This window comes from Megalobrama amblycephala, linkage group LG24, assembly GCF_018812025.1.
Source record: "Megalobrama amblycephala isolate DHTTF-2021 linkage group LG24, ASM1881202v1, whole genome shotgun sequence".
Lineage (NCBI taxonomy): Eukaryota > Metazoa > Chordata > Actinopteri > Cypriniformes > Xenocyprididae > Megalobrama > Megalobrama amblycephala.
This window is the reverse complement of record NC_063067.1, coordinates 20,275,477-20,292,884: the sequence shown is the minus strand read 5'-3', so window position 1 is coordinate 20,292,884 and position 17,408 is coordinate 20,275,477. Positions and strand designations below refer to the sequence as shown.

Genomic DNA, 17,408 nt, shown 5'->3' with positions numbered 1-17,408 from the left:
CAATGTCATATTTACCCTGTAACTACATGAAACAAAAGCATATTTCCCCATGTATTAAAAAAGATTGCAATAGTTCTTTCTACTTGCCTTGAAACAACTTAATCAGTGCACTTTCTCGCTAAATTGCTCCCAAACATAAGATTGTTGTCTATCATAATAGTATAAGTACCCCTTAGTTCTAAAATACTTACAGTATAATTAATTTGTTATTTTCCTGGTTGTTACCCCTTTATTCCCAAGACTTTACATATTGTTCCCCTATACTTACACATACTTACTTTATAGGTATACTAGAATTATCGAAAGTTACGCTGTAAATTCGTTGTAATTACAAAGTACTTTAAAGTTTAAATAATTGTCCAAAAGTCTATAAGAATAGTGAAGTCCACACTATAGCTGTAGTGATAATGAAAAACAGTTATCATTGGAATCACTTTCAAAATGATATTTTCCAGCTGATGAACAATAAAAACATTGACAGCCAATCAGAATCCACCGGACCTTAAAGAGCTTGAATATTTCGTGTCAGACGACATGACCACAGCTCACGCTTATAATAAACAGAGTGGTATTGTGTGTTGACGTGGACGGCAATATAGTTATCTTTCTTGGTGCAAACAGGCCTGCAGCTGGATGGCTTTCATTCTCAGTGTTTTTCTTTAGACACATTTTCTGTTCATTTTCACATTTTCTGTTCATTTTTTACAAACTGAAGATGAGTTTTACTAAAATTCAAATTGTACTGAGTTTAACCTTAAATATTCTAGATAGAAGATCAGGTTTATTTTCATGTCTCACGAGACCAGGATCTCAAATCTGTTTATGCTGCAATGCATCCTGGGTAATTTTGAATGCCACAGTATTATAGAGTGACACATAGAATGTTAGTTAAGTAAGTGCATGCACACGTGTTAATGGTGAACAGTCCTCTACAGATGCACTGCATTACACTCAAGTGAGACCATTGTATATTTTATAGGTGGGCTGAGTGAGAGAGCAAGAGAGTGACTTTTCAGTCAGTTATCATGTCTCTGTCACCTCAGGCCAATAACCCTGGATTCCATCGCTGTCTGAAGCTGTTTCCCACTATTATGCTCGTCTCTTTTTAAGTCTGTTTGGGGACACTCAGTTGTCTTGTACTACATGCTGACCTGCAGCATCTTGGCGACCTCTGACCTTGCCCTCATTATGTTAATGACCTTGTGGTGTGGCCACTGCATGATGTCTTTGTGTGCGCTGTGAGTGGAAGCCTTGTGTGGAAGTGGTCACTTCAAAAGGGCTATATTTGTGTACAGAGGCCTCTGTGACTGTTCTTCTGCAGTCTCACACATTATTGCTATTTGCAAATAAATGATCAAACAGACAGATTATTAGCCTATATATTTGAATGGCATATCATAAAGAAGCATTCTGGGTTATTTACTACTTATCATGTCTATGGGCAGCATATGTAGCATGCCGTTAATTACTTCAGAAAGTTTGTAAATGGAATTAAATGGAAAATGCATGAACAGTAATAAACTTGCACTTGGAAGTCATGCAGGCAAGTGAGCAGTACCACAAGCAAATGTTTAAAACACACAATACTGGTTCATAAGCTAAAACTAAGGGCTGGGCTGAAATAATTTATTGTAATAATATACAATTGAAAAATTGGGGGTCGGTAAGGCATTACTCCAGTCTTCATTGTCACATGATCCTTCAGAAATCATTCTAATATGCTGATTTGGTGCTCAAGAAACATTTTCATCATCAAAAACACCTTTAAAACACTTGTCGGCTGAATAAAAGTAATTTAAAAAAAAAAAAAAAAAAAAAAAAGACAATAAGTGTTGTGACATTAAGGTCTCGTTTACACTAGTGCATTTTTGTTTTAAAATGGTGTTTTAAAATTAAAATGATCCTTGTCTACACTGGCATTTCCACAGCGTTTCAGAAACAATCTCCGTCTACACTACATGGCTGAAAACGCATGTCACATGACTGTTCAAGCACACTGGGCATGCGCGTACAAGTGTAAACAGTTGCCTCTTGTGCATGTAGGCAGCTGCAGTATTAAAAAATGCAGAGTTTAACTGCACAATGGCTGCTAAAAATGACAACAAAGCCAGCAAAGAGTGCAGTTCACTTTCCATGTTATAGTTTACATGGTCGTCAAGGATACGCAGAGCGAATGTGGGCAGCCACGTCATCATTTTCAAGTCTCCGTTTTGGTACGTTTACACTAAAAAGCAACCCCGGTGTTTTCAAACTCTTTCAAACCGGGTCTGCGGCGTAGTGTAAATGACAGGCGTAACCATAGCAAACCAGGCCTAAGCGGGGCCTAAATTTCTGTTCAAATGATGAAAAAACTCATATACATTACAACATAATTAGATTCGATGTAATCAATCTCTTTCCCCACCAGTTTGCACAGGCACCAAGAATTCTCTGAGCTCTACTGGCACCCCTGCACAACACTACAACAACCTGAAGGAGCACTACACCGGATGTGAGATCGTCATGGGCAACCTTGAGATCACACACATGGAGAATGACGTCGATTTCTCATTTCTTGGAGTAGGAGAATTTTTTTTACATATATGAAATGGTTGATATGGCCAATGCTGTAACATGCTTACCATGTTCTTCTCTTTCAGAGTATCCGAGAAGTCACAGGATACATCCTCATTGCTATGAACCAGTTCCGCAGGTTGCCTCTGGACCAGCTCAGAGTGATTCGTGGTAGCAACCTGTATGAGAAGGAATGGGCCCTTTCTGTCTTCCATAACTTTGAGAGTCACAGTGGCCTGGAAGATCTGGGCCTCACCAACCTCACAGGTGAGACGAGATTGTAAAAAAACTGTGGGTAAACAACACATGACAATGAAAAATTTGTCCTGAACACTGAACATGAAATGTTATGCAGCATGCCACTGCAGAAAGAGAAACCAAGTTATCAAAACAATTTCCTGCCAGCCATTGGTTGTGAATGATTTACATAGAGATCACTTGAATCACACATGCTTCCTTAGATCATTCCTTTCTGTGGAGCATTTATGATCTTGTAAAGCTACCTTCTCAAAACAAATGGATGTGATAGTTGCTTGACAGAAAGTAAATTTGACATCATTGATTTGCGGAAGTGTGTAGGAGTGTTTAGGAATCTGGCACATTTGCATAGTGTAGCTCTGGCACACCCATTTCACTCAGTAGAGCAGCATTATATACAAACAGGCCCTCAAAAAGCTTGAGCCTGGTAGAAGTGTGTCTGTGTGTTTTGTGGATCACATCATTCAAACTGCATATTTTATATTTTGTGGCTTGTCCAGACTCATCTGAGATCTCAGAAAAGGTGCATTGAAGGGACACATACAGGGGTTGGACAATGAAACTGGTTTTAGACCACAATCATTTATTAGTATGTGTAGGGCCTCCTTTTGCTGACAATACAGCATCAATCATTTTGGGATTGACAGGTACATGTCCTTCACTGTGGCCAGGGATTTTGAGTCATTCCTTTGAGTCCATTCCTTTTCCTGATCAGTGGCCAGGTCACTATGTTATGCTGGTGGAGGAAAAGAATTTCTGATTTTCTCCTCCAAAATTCTCCTAATATGACTCAAATATATTTAGATCCATTGACTGTGCTGGCCATGGGAGATGTTCAACTTCACTTTCAGGTTCATCAAACCATTCTGCCACAAGTCTTGCTGTGTGTATTGGTGCATTATCATGGTGATACCCGGCACTCCTTCAGGATACAATGTTTGAATCATTAAGTGTACATGGTCCTCCAGAATGGTTTGGTCCATTCACTCTGGTGTCACTCTTTTGGTGCTTCTCCACTCCGTAACTCCCACAGATGTGGGAAAGAGAGTGAAGGTGGACTTATCAGAGAACAATGCATGTTTTACATTGTCCACAGCCCAAGATTTGCCCTATTGGCACCAATGAAACATGAGTGGCATGACTGACCAAAGGTTCGCTAAAGCAGCCAGACCATGAATATTGACTCTGTGAAGCTCCCAACGAACAGTTTTGGTGGAAACAGGAGAGTTGAGGTGCACATTTAATTCTGCAGTGAGTTTGGCAGCTGTGGTTTTATGTTTTTTGGATACAATCCAGGTTAGTACCTGGACATCCCTTTCAGACAGCTTCATCTTGCATTGACAGTTACTCCTGTTAGATGTGGTTCATCCTACATGGTGTTAGGCTGATATTACCTTGGATACCATAGCTCTCGATACGCAACAAAGACTTGCTATCCTGGTCACAGATAAGCCAGCGAGACACGCACCAACAACAATTTGTCCTCTTTTGAACTCTGATATGTCCCATTATGTTGTGTGAATTGCAATATTTTATGTACAGCTGTGCTATTGCTCTGCTCTTACTGATGGAATGTAAAATCAGTGAAGATTGGCCACCAGGCCGCCAACCTCCAACACTGTATTGGCTAGTGTTCCAGTTTCACTGTCCAACCCCTGCATATCTTCTGTGTAAGCTGATCAGTAACATACTATTTTTAGGCAATGTGCTTACCGATCTTCTGAGACATTTCCAAGAACTATAACAGCACCTCTTTATGGGAAACTGAAACTTAAAAATAAACTTCATGCTCAATACAGAGCTGTCAGCTTTTTTATATATATTAGACAAGGACATGTGCAAACAGGTGTTTGTTCCCGCTCTATACGTCTCCTGTTCTGCCTTAAATGAATCAGAATTTCTTCATTGTGTCTACAGAGATCTTGGAAGGTGGGGTACAGATTGTCAATAACAGGGACCTCAGTCATGCTCCATGGATCAACTGGCGGGACATTATCAGAGACAGTGATGCTCGCATCCAGATCCAGAACAATGGAGAAAGAGGTTTGTGCATTCCCACCCTGATTGGGTGGTTATAGATTGAGTGTGTGAGATAGATATGTGTCATTGAATTATGTTTTATATCCATGTCCATAAAATGTTTTCATTATTTACTCACCCCCATGATGTTATATTCCTTCTGTGAAACACAATAGGAGATATTACGCAGAATATATTTGTGTGTGTTCGGCCAATCAGCGTACACTTACGTCACTGGTAGTTCCTATTGTGCTGGTTTAGACCCTACTCTGAAGTAGGAGCTAATTTAGTTCCCCCAAAAGGCGTTCCTAGAACCAAAATCATTCCCAGTTCCTGGGGTGCAAATACGCCGAAAAGCGAATACTTGCCCCTAATGATGTCATTGTTTAAAAATGCTGTTTTAAAACAAAAGAGTGAAATGAGTTTAAATTAGATAATACCGTGTTAGAATCAAATGAGAATCTGTAAATGATGACAAAATGATTATTTTTTGGCAAACTATCCCTGCACTCTTTAAGATATTTGACCTCACTTTGTGTTCATAGGGTCATGTGATCCTGCATGCGGAGAATTCTGCTGGGGTCCACGTAAAGATCAGTGCCAGAAATGTAAGTAACTGAGATTCATTTCTCATACACCACTGTTCAAAAGTTTGGAATTGGTAAGATTGTTTAATGTTTTTGAAAGAAGTCTCTTATGGTCACACTTGCTGCATTCGTTTGAACAAAAATACAGTAAAACAGTAATATTGAGAAAAGGTATTTCAATCTAAAATGACTGTTTTTTGTATTTTAATATATTGTAAAATGTAATTTTATTCCTGCGATGGCAAAGCTGAATTTTCAGCATCATTGTGTCACATGATCCTTCTGAAATCATTCTGATATGGTGATTTGGTGAAACATTTAAGAACAAGAATTTAACAATAAGAACCATTTCTTATTATTATCAATGTTAAAAACCGTGATAACTTTTTCAGGTTTCTTTGATGAATACAATTATTTGGAACTGAATTTTTTGTAACATTTTAAATTACTTTACTGTAATTTACTATTATTTAATAACTTTCTTATAGTCATACACAATGATACTGATATATTTTGTCTATGTGCGTGTTTCAGTGACAAAAACAGTGTGTGCACCTCAGTGTCATGGCCACTGTTTTGGGACCAACCCTAATGAGTGCTGCCACACAGAGTGTGCTGGAGGCTGCATTGGACCAAAGGACACAGACTGCTTTGTGAGTACTAGCACTATTAGCATTATGCTCTCATTGCATTGCTCAAGATCTGTCACATCTATTGTAAGAAACAAATACAATGAAAACAATACAAAGCATTGTAACAAACTTTTCTCTGGCTCTTAATACTTTCTCAAACAGGCCTGTCGGCATGTCAATCACTCAGGCTCCTGCGTCCCTCACTGCCCTTGGCCTCTGGTGTATAACCGACAGACCTTTCAGGTGGAGCCCAACTCTGAGGCCATGTATCAGTTCGGTTCGATCTGTGTATCCAGTTGTCCTGGTGAGTTACAAGCTACAACACCCGGTTTACCACAGAGAAGGCCTTCACTATAGCATGAGCCAGAAAATGAATAGTTTCTGGGGTAATGGTGGCTTGGTGGATAAAGATCTAGGATTGTAGTTCAGTGATAAATGGTTTGTAACCTGGTGGAACTGATGTATGGGCTAGTAATAAATTATTGTAAATGAACTGTGAATGAACTCAGCGACAGCTTTGGGTGATATGCCTCATTGACAGTGCATCAGAACGGCATTGACGTATCCATGGAAGACCATGAACAACACAATAAACATGACACAAGTTTAAACAAATGCCAGATTTGAATGGTGCTACACCACTCCCCTCACAGTGTTTTACTTTTAGATTAAATTTGAGTCCACAATTAACACTTGCCAAACACCACTTGCGTTGGCGTTGGAGAGTAAATAAAACACAGGATAGTTGGCTGTTGACATTTTAGGAATTTCAACGTAATACATGGTTATAAAAAAACACAATGTATGATTGCAAAATCTGACTTAAGCAAAATGAACAAATCAAATCAAAGATACAAGAAGACTACTTACTAAAGAAAACCAATCAGATACCAGAAGTCTACCAGATGGCCACAGAAACAGATCCACAGAAACATAAATAACTACCAAATAATTACTTATAATAAAAAATAATAAAAATAATTTCTTTTAAAAATGTCTTAAAAAATACACATATTTTTATAATTTTAAAAATGTTAGTTTAATAATTTTATTATTATTATTATTATTATAAATTGTTTTTTTTTTTTGTAGAAATAATACAAAATACACTTTCATGGCAGGTGGCTCTTCTTTAGGAGCTATGTCTATATATGTATCTGTAAAAATGTTAGTAAAGCATATTAATGATTAGTCACACACAAAAAAATAAATAAATAAAGAGAATCTCGTATTTCTCTTAAAGGGATAGTTCACCCAAAAATGAAAATTTGATGTTTTTCTGCTTACCCCCAGGGCATCCAAGATGTAGGTAACTTTGTTTCTTCAGTAGAACACAAATGATGATTTTTAACTCCAACCATTGCTGTCTGTCAGTCAAATAATGCAGGTCAGTGGGAACTTCTACTATAAGAGTAAAAAAAACTAGCATAGACAAATCCAAATTAAACCCTGCGGCTCGTGACGACACATTGATGTCCTAAGACACGAAACGATCGGTTTGTGCGAGAAACCAAACGGTATTTATATCATTTTTTACCTCTAATACACCATCCAATTTGCTATCCAATTGTGTTCAGCACTCGCTTAGTGAGGTCTGATCGCGCTCTGACAACAGCAGTGATGTCTCGCACTTATACTTCAATGAGTGCTAGACATCACTTCCGCTTTCAGAGCGCGATCAGACCTCACTAAGCGAATGCTGAACGCAATTGGACATAGTGGTGTATTAGAGGTAAAAAATGATATAAATACCGTTTGGTTTCTCGCACAAACCGATCGTTTCGTGTCTTAAGACATCAATGTGTCGTCACGAGCCGCAGTGTTAAATTTGGATTTGTCTATGCAAGTTTTATTTACTCTTATAGTAGAAGTCCCATCCACTCGCATTATTTGACTGACAGACAGCAACGGTTGGAGTTAAAAATCATCATTTGTGTTCTACTGAAGAAACAAAGACACCTACATCTTGGATGCGCTGGGGGTAAGCAGATAAACATCACATTTTCATTTTTGGGTGAACTATCCCTTTAAGACACATAATAAAGAGTGCAGCATGTAGAATAGATGACCTTTCCTCTTATTTTTCTTCAGTACACTTTGTTGTGGATGGCAGCGCATGTGTGAGCAGTTGCCCTCCTGGTAAAACAGAAAAAGAGAAAAATGGCATTAAACAGTGTGAAACTTGCATTGGCCTGTGTCCCAAAGGTAAAGTGTCCATCCAAACATTTGAATGCTTCGAACTCTATGTGCTTAAAAGTCTTAAATAAAGAAAATGAATCTGTTGTCATGTGACCCCTCATATTTTTTCTCTTTCTCTGTATAGTATGTGACGGAACGGGAGCCAATCATAGACAAACAGTGGACTCCAGTAACATAGACAGCTTTATCAACTGTACCAAGATCCAAGGGAGTCTACATTTTATGATCTTGGGTATCAAAGGGTAAGACACATACAAACTTTGATAAGTTCTCTCAGACCTGAACAACACTGTACCATAAACAGTCTGTTCCATATTCCAGACCTTTGCCGTGTAATGTCATCTAAGGTCTTAATTAGGCCTTTACAAATGATTCATGGGCTATTTTTCATGAAGACTCAGATTCTTTCACTGCCTTGCATGTTATTAATTGATGAATAAACAGAGAGCAGATTGATGAGTTCCCACAGGGAGTCCATTACTGAGATTGTTTATGCTAATATCTGGACTGTTCTATTCTGCAGAGACCTCTATCATAACATACCACCTCTGGAGCCTGAAAAACTCAAAGTATTTAACACTGTCAGAGAAATTACTGGTATGGTATTTTACTTTAGTCATACACTGATTGCTCTCTGTTTGTGTTCTTGTTGCTGTAGTTTTTGTTACAACAGTCCATGTCATGTTGTTACTCAGAGTGTGTGTGTGTGTGTGTGATTTGCAGGCACTTTGGACATTCAGTCTTGGCCCGATGAACTCAGCGATCTGTCTGTTTTCTCCAGTCTCACTACCATTCAGGGAAGATCTCTGAACAAGTAAGACTGAGTGTGTGTAGGTGTGTGTGAGAGTGTTTTATGTGTGTTTGCATGGTCTAATGTTAACTTTTTGCAGCATACGCAAATGGAGGGTGAATTGTCGTAAATATTTCTTACCGGCCAAGGAAACGCAAACTGCATTATTGTTTTTTCCAAAAAATGTACTATTGTTCGATATTTGATGCACAAAATTTTGGGGTTAATAAAATTGTTTAATGTATTTGATCAAAAATAAAGTAAGATGAGTAATATTATGAAATACTATTAATACAATTTAAACTCATTAGAACTCGATTCTATTTTAATATATTTTAAAATGTAGTTAGAGCCAATAGCCTCGTGGGCAGCGACATGTAATGCAATTGTGCTTCGGGTGACCTGAGTTCAAGTCCCGGCTCGGGTACCTTTCCTGATTCGCCACCCCCTCTTTGCTTTCTGTTAGTTCTCTATACACAATAAAGGCAAAAATAGCAGTCTTCAGTGTCACATGATCCTTTAGAAATCATTCTGATTAACTGATTTGTTGCTCAAGAAATATTTCTTATTATTATCAATGTCGAAAACAGTTGTGCTGCTTAATATTTCTGTGGAAACGGCCTACATTTTTCAGGATTTGATAATTAGAAAGTTTAAAAGAATAGCATATATTTAAAATAGAAATCCTTTTAACTAAAAATGTCTTTACTGATCAGCTTAACTTTTGATCAATGTATGTATTTAAATAAATCAAAGTATACATTTCTTTAAGTATTATTAATTTTTTAAAAAATTTTACTGACCCCAAACTTTTGAACAGTAATGAATGTACCAGCTGATATTGGATTTAATTGTTAATGTTCATCTCTCCTATTTTACATTTAGATTACCTTTGCCATCATTAATATTTTTTTGTACTCTGTGTGTGTAGCAACTCAGTCATTATTTTGTGTCTTATTCCAGATTTTTTAATCCTTTAAATGTTTGTCTCTCCACTAAGTGTTTTATTGCTTTGTGCTCCTGCAGTGTTTAACATTATGCATGCGTCTCACCATTGTTTTTTGTGTTCCCTGTGTTTTATATGTTACTCCCCTCATTCTCCACATGTGCTTATGTCTGTCCCGCAGCCATAAGAGGTATGTACTCCCTGCAACCCGAAAACCGGTATTTTTGTTTCGCTAACCCTCTCTCAATCACATGCACAAACATTGTCTTTTTCCTGCTGTGGGTGCCAAGTAATGACGACAATATTCCTGATGAGTTGTGAAATGTTTCTGTACGGATAACAGGGGCATGTATGAGCATATATCCAAACTGACATCAGATGAGGGTCATGAATGGTTCATGAGCTTTCATTTTTGATCTGGCACTGGGAGCCTGTGGGGTGCTAAGGGGAAATCACTGTGGATCTGTCCCTTCCTTCTGTCATTCTCCCTTCATGCTCCAATTTCTCATTCATTTCATCCTCTCCATTAGGCCGTTCTCATTGTTGGTGATGAAGATTCCCTCCCTCACATCTCTGGGACTGCATTCGTTGCGTGAGATCAGCGATGGCAGTGTATACATCACTCAAAATGTAAACCTGTGTTTTTACTACACCGTCGACTGGATCCAGATCTTCACCGGTAACCGCCGGCAGCTCAGACGTAGAAACAATGACATCAAGGAAAACAAACCCCAGATTAAGTGTGGTCAGTTAAGCTCCCCCATAATCGGAGAATGTGTACTGTTTGTTTCACATATGTATGTTATTATGTTGTCGTCCATTGTTAACTTGTACACAAACAACCTTTTACTTTGCATGTCCATTCACGTGTAAACAGAGGAAGAGGGCCATGTGTGTGACCCGCTGTGCTCAGACGCAGGATGCTGGGGCCCGGGGCCTGAGCAGTGTTTGTCGTGCAGGAATCACAGTCGGCATGGCACCTGTGTATCTCACTGCAACCTCTACTCTGGGTCAGTGTGCTTGGTAGAATTGTTTTGTTTTTATATATTTACTGTATAAGTTTATTGAAAGTTGGTGCTGAAGGACTGCGTGTGTCCACAGAGAGCCACGAGAGTTTGCAGCATCTAATGGAGAGTGCATTGCTTGTCACCCTGAGTGTCTACCCCAAAATGGGAAACAAACATGCAAAGAAGAAGTATGCAACTTCAACTTTTTCTTTTTATATTATGATTTTGCTTCCCATACGGGTTCAAATCAGTGTTGGTATTAATTCAAACTAAAACTATTAAAAATCAAATGAAAAACTTAAACTTAAACAACTTAAAGGGATAGTTCACCCAAAAATGAGAATTATCCCATAATTTACTCACCCTTAAGCCATCCTAGGTCTATATGACTTTCTTCTTTCAGACGAACACAGTCGAAGTTATATTAAATTTATCTTTGCTCTTCCAAGCTTTATAATGGGAGTGAATGGTGCCATTTTTTTTGAAGCCCAAAAAAGCTCATCCATCCATCATAAAAGTAATCCATATGGCTGCAGGGGGTTAATAGTGAATAGTGATTAAATGTGAAGCGATGCGTTTTTATAAGAAAAATGTCAGTAATTATAACTTCATAAACTGTAATCACTAGCTTCCGGTAACGTCCGTCCGCGTGTTCACGAGAGAGTCGAGTTCCAGCGTATGATGATGGACACAGGTGAAGCTTAAGTTTAGGTGAGAATAGATGCCTCTCACGGTTCAAACAAATAGGACTGGCCAACAAACTCAAGCTCCTTTGACATTTCTATTTAAAAATTGTCATTTTTGACTTCTAATCCATGACCGGTGTTTTGTTTTGCTCTATCCTCTGCGCATCTGCGTTAATCTTTACGTTTTGTGTCAAGTTAGAGGTCACCCTTCAACCAGAACTAGACTCGCGTACGGCTGTTACTGGAAGCCAGTTATTATATTTGATAAAGTTAGATTTTTCTTACACAAACGCATCGCTTCACTTTAGAATGCCTTTATTAACCCCCTGGAGCCGTATGGATTACTTTTATGATGGATGGATGTGCTTTTTTGGTACCATTCACTCCCATTATAAAGCTTGGAAGAGCAAAGATATTTTTCAATATAACTTCGATTGTGTTTGGCTGAAAGAAGAAAGACATATACACCTAGGATGGCTTGAGGGTGAGTTTTTGGGTGAACTATCCCTTTAATTTAGTTGCCATTGCAACATTTCTTATTTTTCATTTAAGTTGAAGTACTAAAATGACTAAAGCTAAAACTGAAATAAAAATAAATTAAAGCTTTATCAAAAGAACTAAATAAATAAAAATGACAAACTAAAATTAAAATTAAAACTGAAAAATATTCAAATAAAAGCTTAAAAATAAATAAATATTATAAATATTAAAATAAATAAATATTAAAATAAAATATTAAAATAAAAACATTGATAAATGATATAATAATATATAAATAAAACTAAAATAACACTTGCCAAAATTTCAGAAATAATTACATTTCCATCATTAATTTAAATTCAATTATTAACTGATTTTTTTAATTGAAAATCAAATTTTTAGTCAAATTTTTAGAAAATCTCTTTTTTTGTGTGTCACATTTGAAGCCCCATAGTTTTCTCCCTCTCTCACTCTCATACATTTCATCGATCAGTCTTTGAAACCATTTTAGGCATGCAGCAACTCTTTTAAATGCTACAAGTTTCTGTTCCCATGCACAAGTCACATCCTCGCCTTTGTATCCTGTAAAATAATGCAGTCTGCGTGTCATTTGAAATAGTTCAGATTTTTCCACGCTTAGATCTGCTGTTCATGTGATTTGTTTTTCTTAAACTTTATGGTATTCAAGTCTGTTTTTACCAGTGCCTATTTGACACATTTTAAAACCAACCTCTCACATCTTTCTTATTGTGTATGATAGTACTAGAGGGTGTTATGATAATGATGTGAACAAAACGTTTTACGGTAAAAAAAAAAAAAAAAAAAAAAAAATCCAACCCACACACTCTCTGTGTAATGTCTGCATGTTCGGTTGATTACAGTAACCTGCCAGACAGGATTTGCTGGCTCTTTGCTTCAGATCTGTTCATTGCGCAATACATCACTATTACCAGTGACTTAATAAAGAAATTCATTCGAACTGTTTGTGCTAGTGCAGGTGCTTAGTGACAGGAATATTTGTTCTATTAATATATAACTTATTTAAGTTTGTCTTCGTGTATCAGGGTGCTGATCAGTGTGTAGCATGTTTAAACCTGATGGATGGCCCTCACTGCGTTTCTGCTTGCCCTAATGGAGTGAATGGGGAAAGGGGTCAGACGATATTTAAATACCCTAATGCATCAGGTCATTGTGAGCTCTGTCACCTCAACTGCACAAGAGGGTAAGTCAAGCTAAAACAAATCTGCTCTAGAGATGTTAATTCCAATTGAGAGGTAATGGTTTGGTGAAAACATTGTGTACTGGAATGTGAATTTGTGGTATTTGTCCCCTCACCAGATGCACAGGCCCTGGACTCAGAAACTGTGTAGATCATGATAGACTTGTAAACAGGTTAGTAGTGCCCTCTTCTGGTTACAATTAGAAAGTATAAATGTTTTCAGATACACACATCAAATATTTTCCTTCATCAAACACTTTCCTCTCAGCTCTCAGATCGCAGGTATAGCAGTTGCTGTATTTGCTGGTATCCTCGTGCTCTTGGCACTGTTTGTGCTTGGTATACTGTATCACAGAGGCCTGGCGATCCGTCGCAAAAGAGCTCTGAGGAGGTATCTTGAGAGCGGTGAGGTGAGTCATTTGGTCTCTTTGAATATGATGCTCTTTACTTTAGGTTTTTGTGTTTTTAATACAGTGATCTATTCGCAATGGATACACAGAACTGTTCAAAGGTTTGGGGTGATTAAGATTTTTTAAAAGAAATTAATACTTTTATTTAGCAAGAACCCATTAAATTGATCAAAAAAAGATTTTAGTTCAAATAAGTACTTTTTTGTGTGTAATTTTCTGTTTTTTAATGAATCCTGAAAATATATAGCTTTTTCCACAAAAATATGAAGCAGCACAACTGTTTTCGGCATTAATAATAATAATTCTTGAGCACCAAATCAGCATATTAGAATGATTTTTGTGACACTGACTAGATTAATGACTCCTGAAAAATCAGCTTTGCCACCACAGGAATAAATTACATTTTTAAATAAATTAAAATAGAAAATAGTCATTTTAAATTGTAAAAATGTAATAATATTTAACAGCATTACTGTTTTTACTGTACTTTTGATCAAATAAATGCAAATAAATAGTGAGCATAAGAGACTTCTTTTAAAAACATTAAAAAATCTTAATGACCCCAAACTTTTGAACGGTAGTGTTATAGCAAAGCTGAGGCCTTTTTAAAAGCATGTAATGTACTAATGTCACAAAAGTAGATTCTAGTGATACGGATTAATAGGTAACACTTTACAGTAAGGTTCATTAGTTAACTTTAGTTAACATGAACTAATAATGAGCTGCACTTCTACACCATTAATAATTCATTTTTGTTCATGTTAATTTCAACATTTACTAACACGTTATTAAAATCTTGTTAACATTAGATAATGCAGTGTGAACTAACATGAACAAACAATGAACAACTGTATTTTCATTAACTAACGTTAACGAAGATTAGTAAATACAGAAACAAATTTATTGCTCATGGTTAGTTCATGTTAGTTAATACATTAACTAATGTTTAACTAATGAACCTTACTGTAAAGTGTTACCGATTAATATTGTATTTGAACATTGCGTGCAGAGAATAACTTAATAAACAGTGGCCTCAGAAAGTATTTGTGGCATTCAGACATTTTTACCTGTCATAAGTGTGTTATTGGCCACTGTACTTCTCCTTGGTTATCAATATTATATGATGCACATTTCCTCCTGTCTCCACACAGAGCATGGAGCCACTGGATCCCGGAGAGAAGGGGACAAAAGTGCATGCTCGCATCCTAAAACCACAAGAGCTGCGAAAGGGCAAACTTCTGGGCTATGGAGTCTTTGGCACTGTGAATAAGGTTGGAATGCCTCACACATTTAAGTTTGCCTTTGGACAATTCAGAGTTACCTGTTCACTGGACTGTGATTAAGCTTAAGTGACTTTATCCTCAGGGTTTCTGGATCCCTGAAGGAGACTCTCTAAAAATCCCTGTGGCAATAAAGACCATCCAAGACCGCAGTGGCCGGCAGACCTTCACAGAAATTACTGATGTGAGACATTAGCTTGCACTAAAGGTACACTCATACATGCATTGCTTCATGCCTTCATACTTATTTTTCACCTGTCCGCAGCATATGCTTGCAATGGGAAGCCTGGATCACCCGTATATAGTGCGTCTCCTTGGGATCTGTCCAGGGACAAGTTTGCAGCTGGTCACCCAGCTCAGTTCTCAGGGATCCTTACTGCAACACCTTCGCCAAAACAAAGACAGCCTGGACCCTCAGCGTCTGCTCAACTGGTGTGTGCAGATTGCAAAGGTGAGATGAGAACTGTACTGAAGTGTCCTGATAAATTCTGTCTTTACAAATGGCTTTTAATCTGTCTTTGTGTTTGTTTGTATGTATATGTTTAAATGTTTATACACAACATCTGTATGTATCTTTAGGGCATGTATTATCTTGAGGAACACTGCATAGCACATAGGAACCTTGCTGCACGCAACGTGCTGCTCAAGAGTGACTACATAGTACAGATCTCAGACTTTGGGGTTGCAGACCTGCTCTACCCAGATGATAAGAAATATGTGTACAGTGAACACAAGGTAAATTTCTCCTGAAATAAGATATATACACTACTGTAGAATTTAGGGTCAGTAAGATTTTTTTTTATGTTTTTAAAGAAGCCTCTTATGCTCACCATGGCTACATTTATTTGATAAAATTACATTAAAAACAGTAATATTGTGAAATATTATTACAGTTTAAAATAACTGTTTCCTATTCTATTTTTGTGGAAACCGTGATACCTTTTTTCAGGATTCTTTGATTAATATAGAAATTTTGAAATAGCAGCATTTATTTGAATTATATTTTTTTGTAGCAATTTAAGTCTTTACTGTCAGTTATGATCAATTTAATGCATCCTTGCTGAATAAAAATATGAATTTCCTTATATATAAGGAAAATATATATATGAGAAATAAGTTTACTAAAAAACACATAATCTGAGGTTGAGTTGCTGATGAAATGGTCTCTTTTTCCAGACGCCAATAAAATGGATGGCATTAGAGAGTATCCTCTTCAGAAGATACACTCATCAGAGTGATGTGTGGAGCTATGGTGAGTCTCAGAAATGTTGAATATCAGTCTTAGTTGCTTGAAGTTTATCTGAGTGAACGTTCTTCTTATTTATTTCAGGTGTGACTGTATGGGAGATGATGTCATATGGAGCAGAGCCATACGCAGCCATGCATCCTCATGATGTGCCAGGTTTATTGGAGAAAGGAGAGCGGCTGGCTCAACCACAGATCTGCACCATAGATGTCTACATGGTCATGGTCAAGTGTAAGGCGGATGCTAGACACATTTGGGCAACGTTTTAACTGTTAAAACATTGAAAGTCTTTATAAACACTTTTTTATACCCCACCTTTCCCTAGGCTGGATGATTGATGAGAATGTAAGGCCTACATTTAAAGAACTGGCCAGTGAATTTACAAGAATGGCCAGGGATCCACCACGATACCTTGTGGTGAAAGTAAGAAATCAAGATTTTTTTGCAAGTGGTCAATACTGGACACTAGAAAGCAGGTTTGTAACTGATTTCATTGATTTCTGTGCCATAATGTAGCCTGCTGAGAATTGTACTGGGACAGAGGAAAGCCACCAACGTGTTAAAGGCTCTCATTTAGTGGCTGACTTGGAGGAAGATGATGATGTTGAGGTATTGCAGGATGGCTTTGCTACTCCTCCCCTCCAGCTGTCACCAACTAGAAGTCATTCTCGCCTCCGTATGGCCTCCTACAAGGTGAGATGTCTGCAATACACTTCAACAAACATTTTTATTATGTTTACACTGTCGTTCAAACGTTTTGGGTGGGTAAGATTTTTAAAATGTTTTTGAAAGAAGAATGCATTTATTTGCATATCTGCATATATTTGATCAAAATACAGTAAAACCGTGAAGTGAAATTTTACTAATAATGTTTTCTATAATAATATATTTAAAAATGTGATTTATTCCTGTGATGGTAAAGCAGGATATTAAGCCATTACTCTGGTCTTCAATGTCACATGATCCTTCAATAATTATTCTAAAATGCTTATTTGGTGCTCAAGAAACATTTATAATTATTATCAATGTTGAAATGTTTAGCTGCTTAATCATTTTGTGAAAACCGTGATACATTTTTCCATGATTCTTTGATGAA

At 37.2% G+C, this 17,408-nt stretch overlaps 1 protein-coding gene across 2 annotated transcripts in view; it reads left to right on the top strand.

Moving 5' to 3' along the window:
• erbb3b (erb-b2 receptor tyrosine kinase 3b) overlaps nucleotides 1-17,408 on the top strand; it is a 28,690-nt gene that overhangs the window by 7,410 nt on the left and 3,872 nt on the right. Inside the window, exons 2-26 of one of the 2 annotated variants that reach the window (XM_048179366.1) lie at nucleotides 2,408-2,559; nucleotides 2,640-2,820; nucleotides 4,729-4,854; nucleotides 5,376-5,438; nucleotides 5,952-6,070; nucleotides 6,212-6,353; nucleotides 8,141-8,254; nucleotides 8,373-8,490; nucleotides 8,772-8,845; nucleotides 8,972-9,062; nucleotides 10,166-10,174; nucleotides 10,515-10,729; nucleotides 10,862-10,994; nucleotides 11,086-11,179; nucleotides 13,222-13,379; nucleotides 13,496-13,549; nucleotides 13,645-13,786; nucleotides 14,938-15,057; nucleotides 15,152-15,250; nucleotides 15,332-15,517; nucleotides 15,646-15,801; nucleotides 16,243-16,318; nucleotides 16,397-16,543; nucleotides 16,638-16,735; nucleotides 16,829-17,005. In XM_048179366.1, the coding sequence (XP_048035323.1) occupies nucleotides 2,408-2,559; nucleotides 2,640-2,820; nucleotides 4,729-4,854; nucleotides 5,376-5,438; nucleotides 5,952-6,070; nucleotides 6,212-6,353; nucleotides 8,141-8,254; nucleotides 8,373-8,490; nucleotides 8,772-8,845; nucleotides 8,972-9,062; nucleotides 10,166-10,174; nucleotides 10,515-10,729; nucleotides 10,862-10,994; nucleotides 11,086-11,179; nucleotides 13,222-13,379; nucleotides 13,496-13,549; nucleotides 13,645-13,786; nucleotides 14,938-15,057; nucleotides 15,152-15,250; nucleotides 15,332-15,517; nucleotides 15,646-15,801; nucleotides 16,243-16,318; nucleotides 16,397-16,543; nucleotides 16,638-16,735; nucleotides 16,829-17,005 (3,044 nt within the window). The remainder of the gene's footprint in view (nucleotides 1-2,407; nucleotides 2,560-2,639; nucleotides 2,821-4,728; nucleotides 4,855-5,375; nucleotides 5,439-5,951; nucleotides 6,071-6,211; nucleotides 6,354-8,140; nucleotides 8,255-8,372; nucleotides 8,491-8,771; nucleotides 8,846-8,971; nucleotides 9,063-10,165; nucleotides 10,175-10,514; nucleotides 10,730-10,861; nucleotides 10,995-11,085; nucleotides 11,180-13,221; nucleotides 13,380-13,495; nucleotides 13,550-13,644; nucleotides 13,787-14,937; nucleotides 15,058-15,151; nucleotides 15,251-15,331; nucleotides 15,518-15,645; nucleotides 15,802-16,242; nucleotides 16,319-16,396; nucleotides 16,544-16,637; nucleotides 16,736-16,828; nucleotides 17,006-17,408) is intronic. The other variant, XM_048179367.1, reaches the window with a different exon arrangement.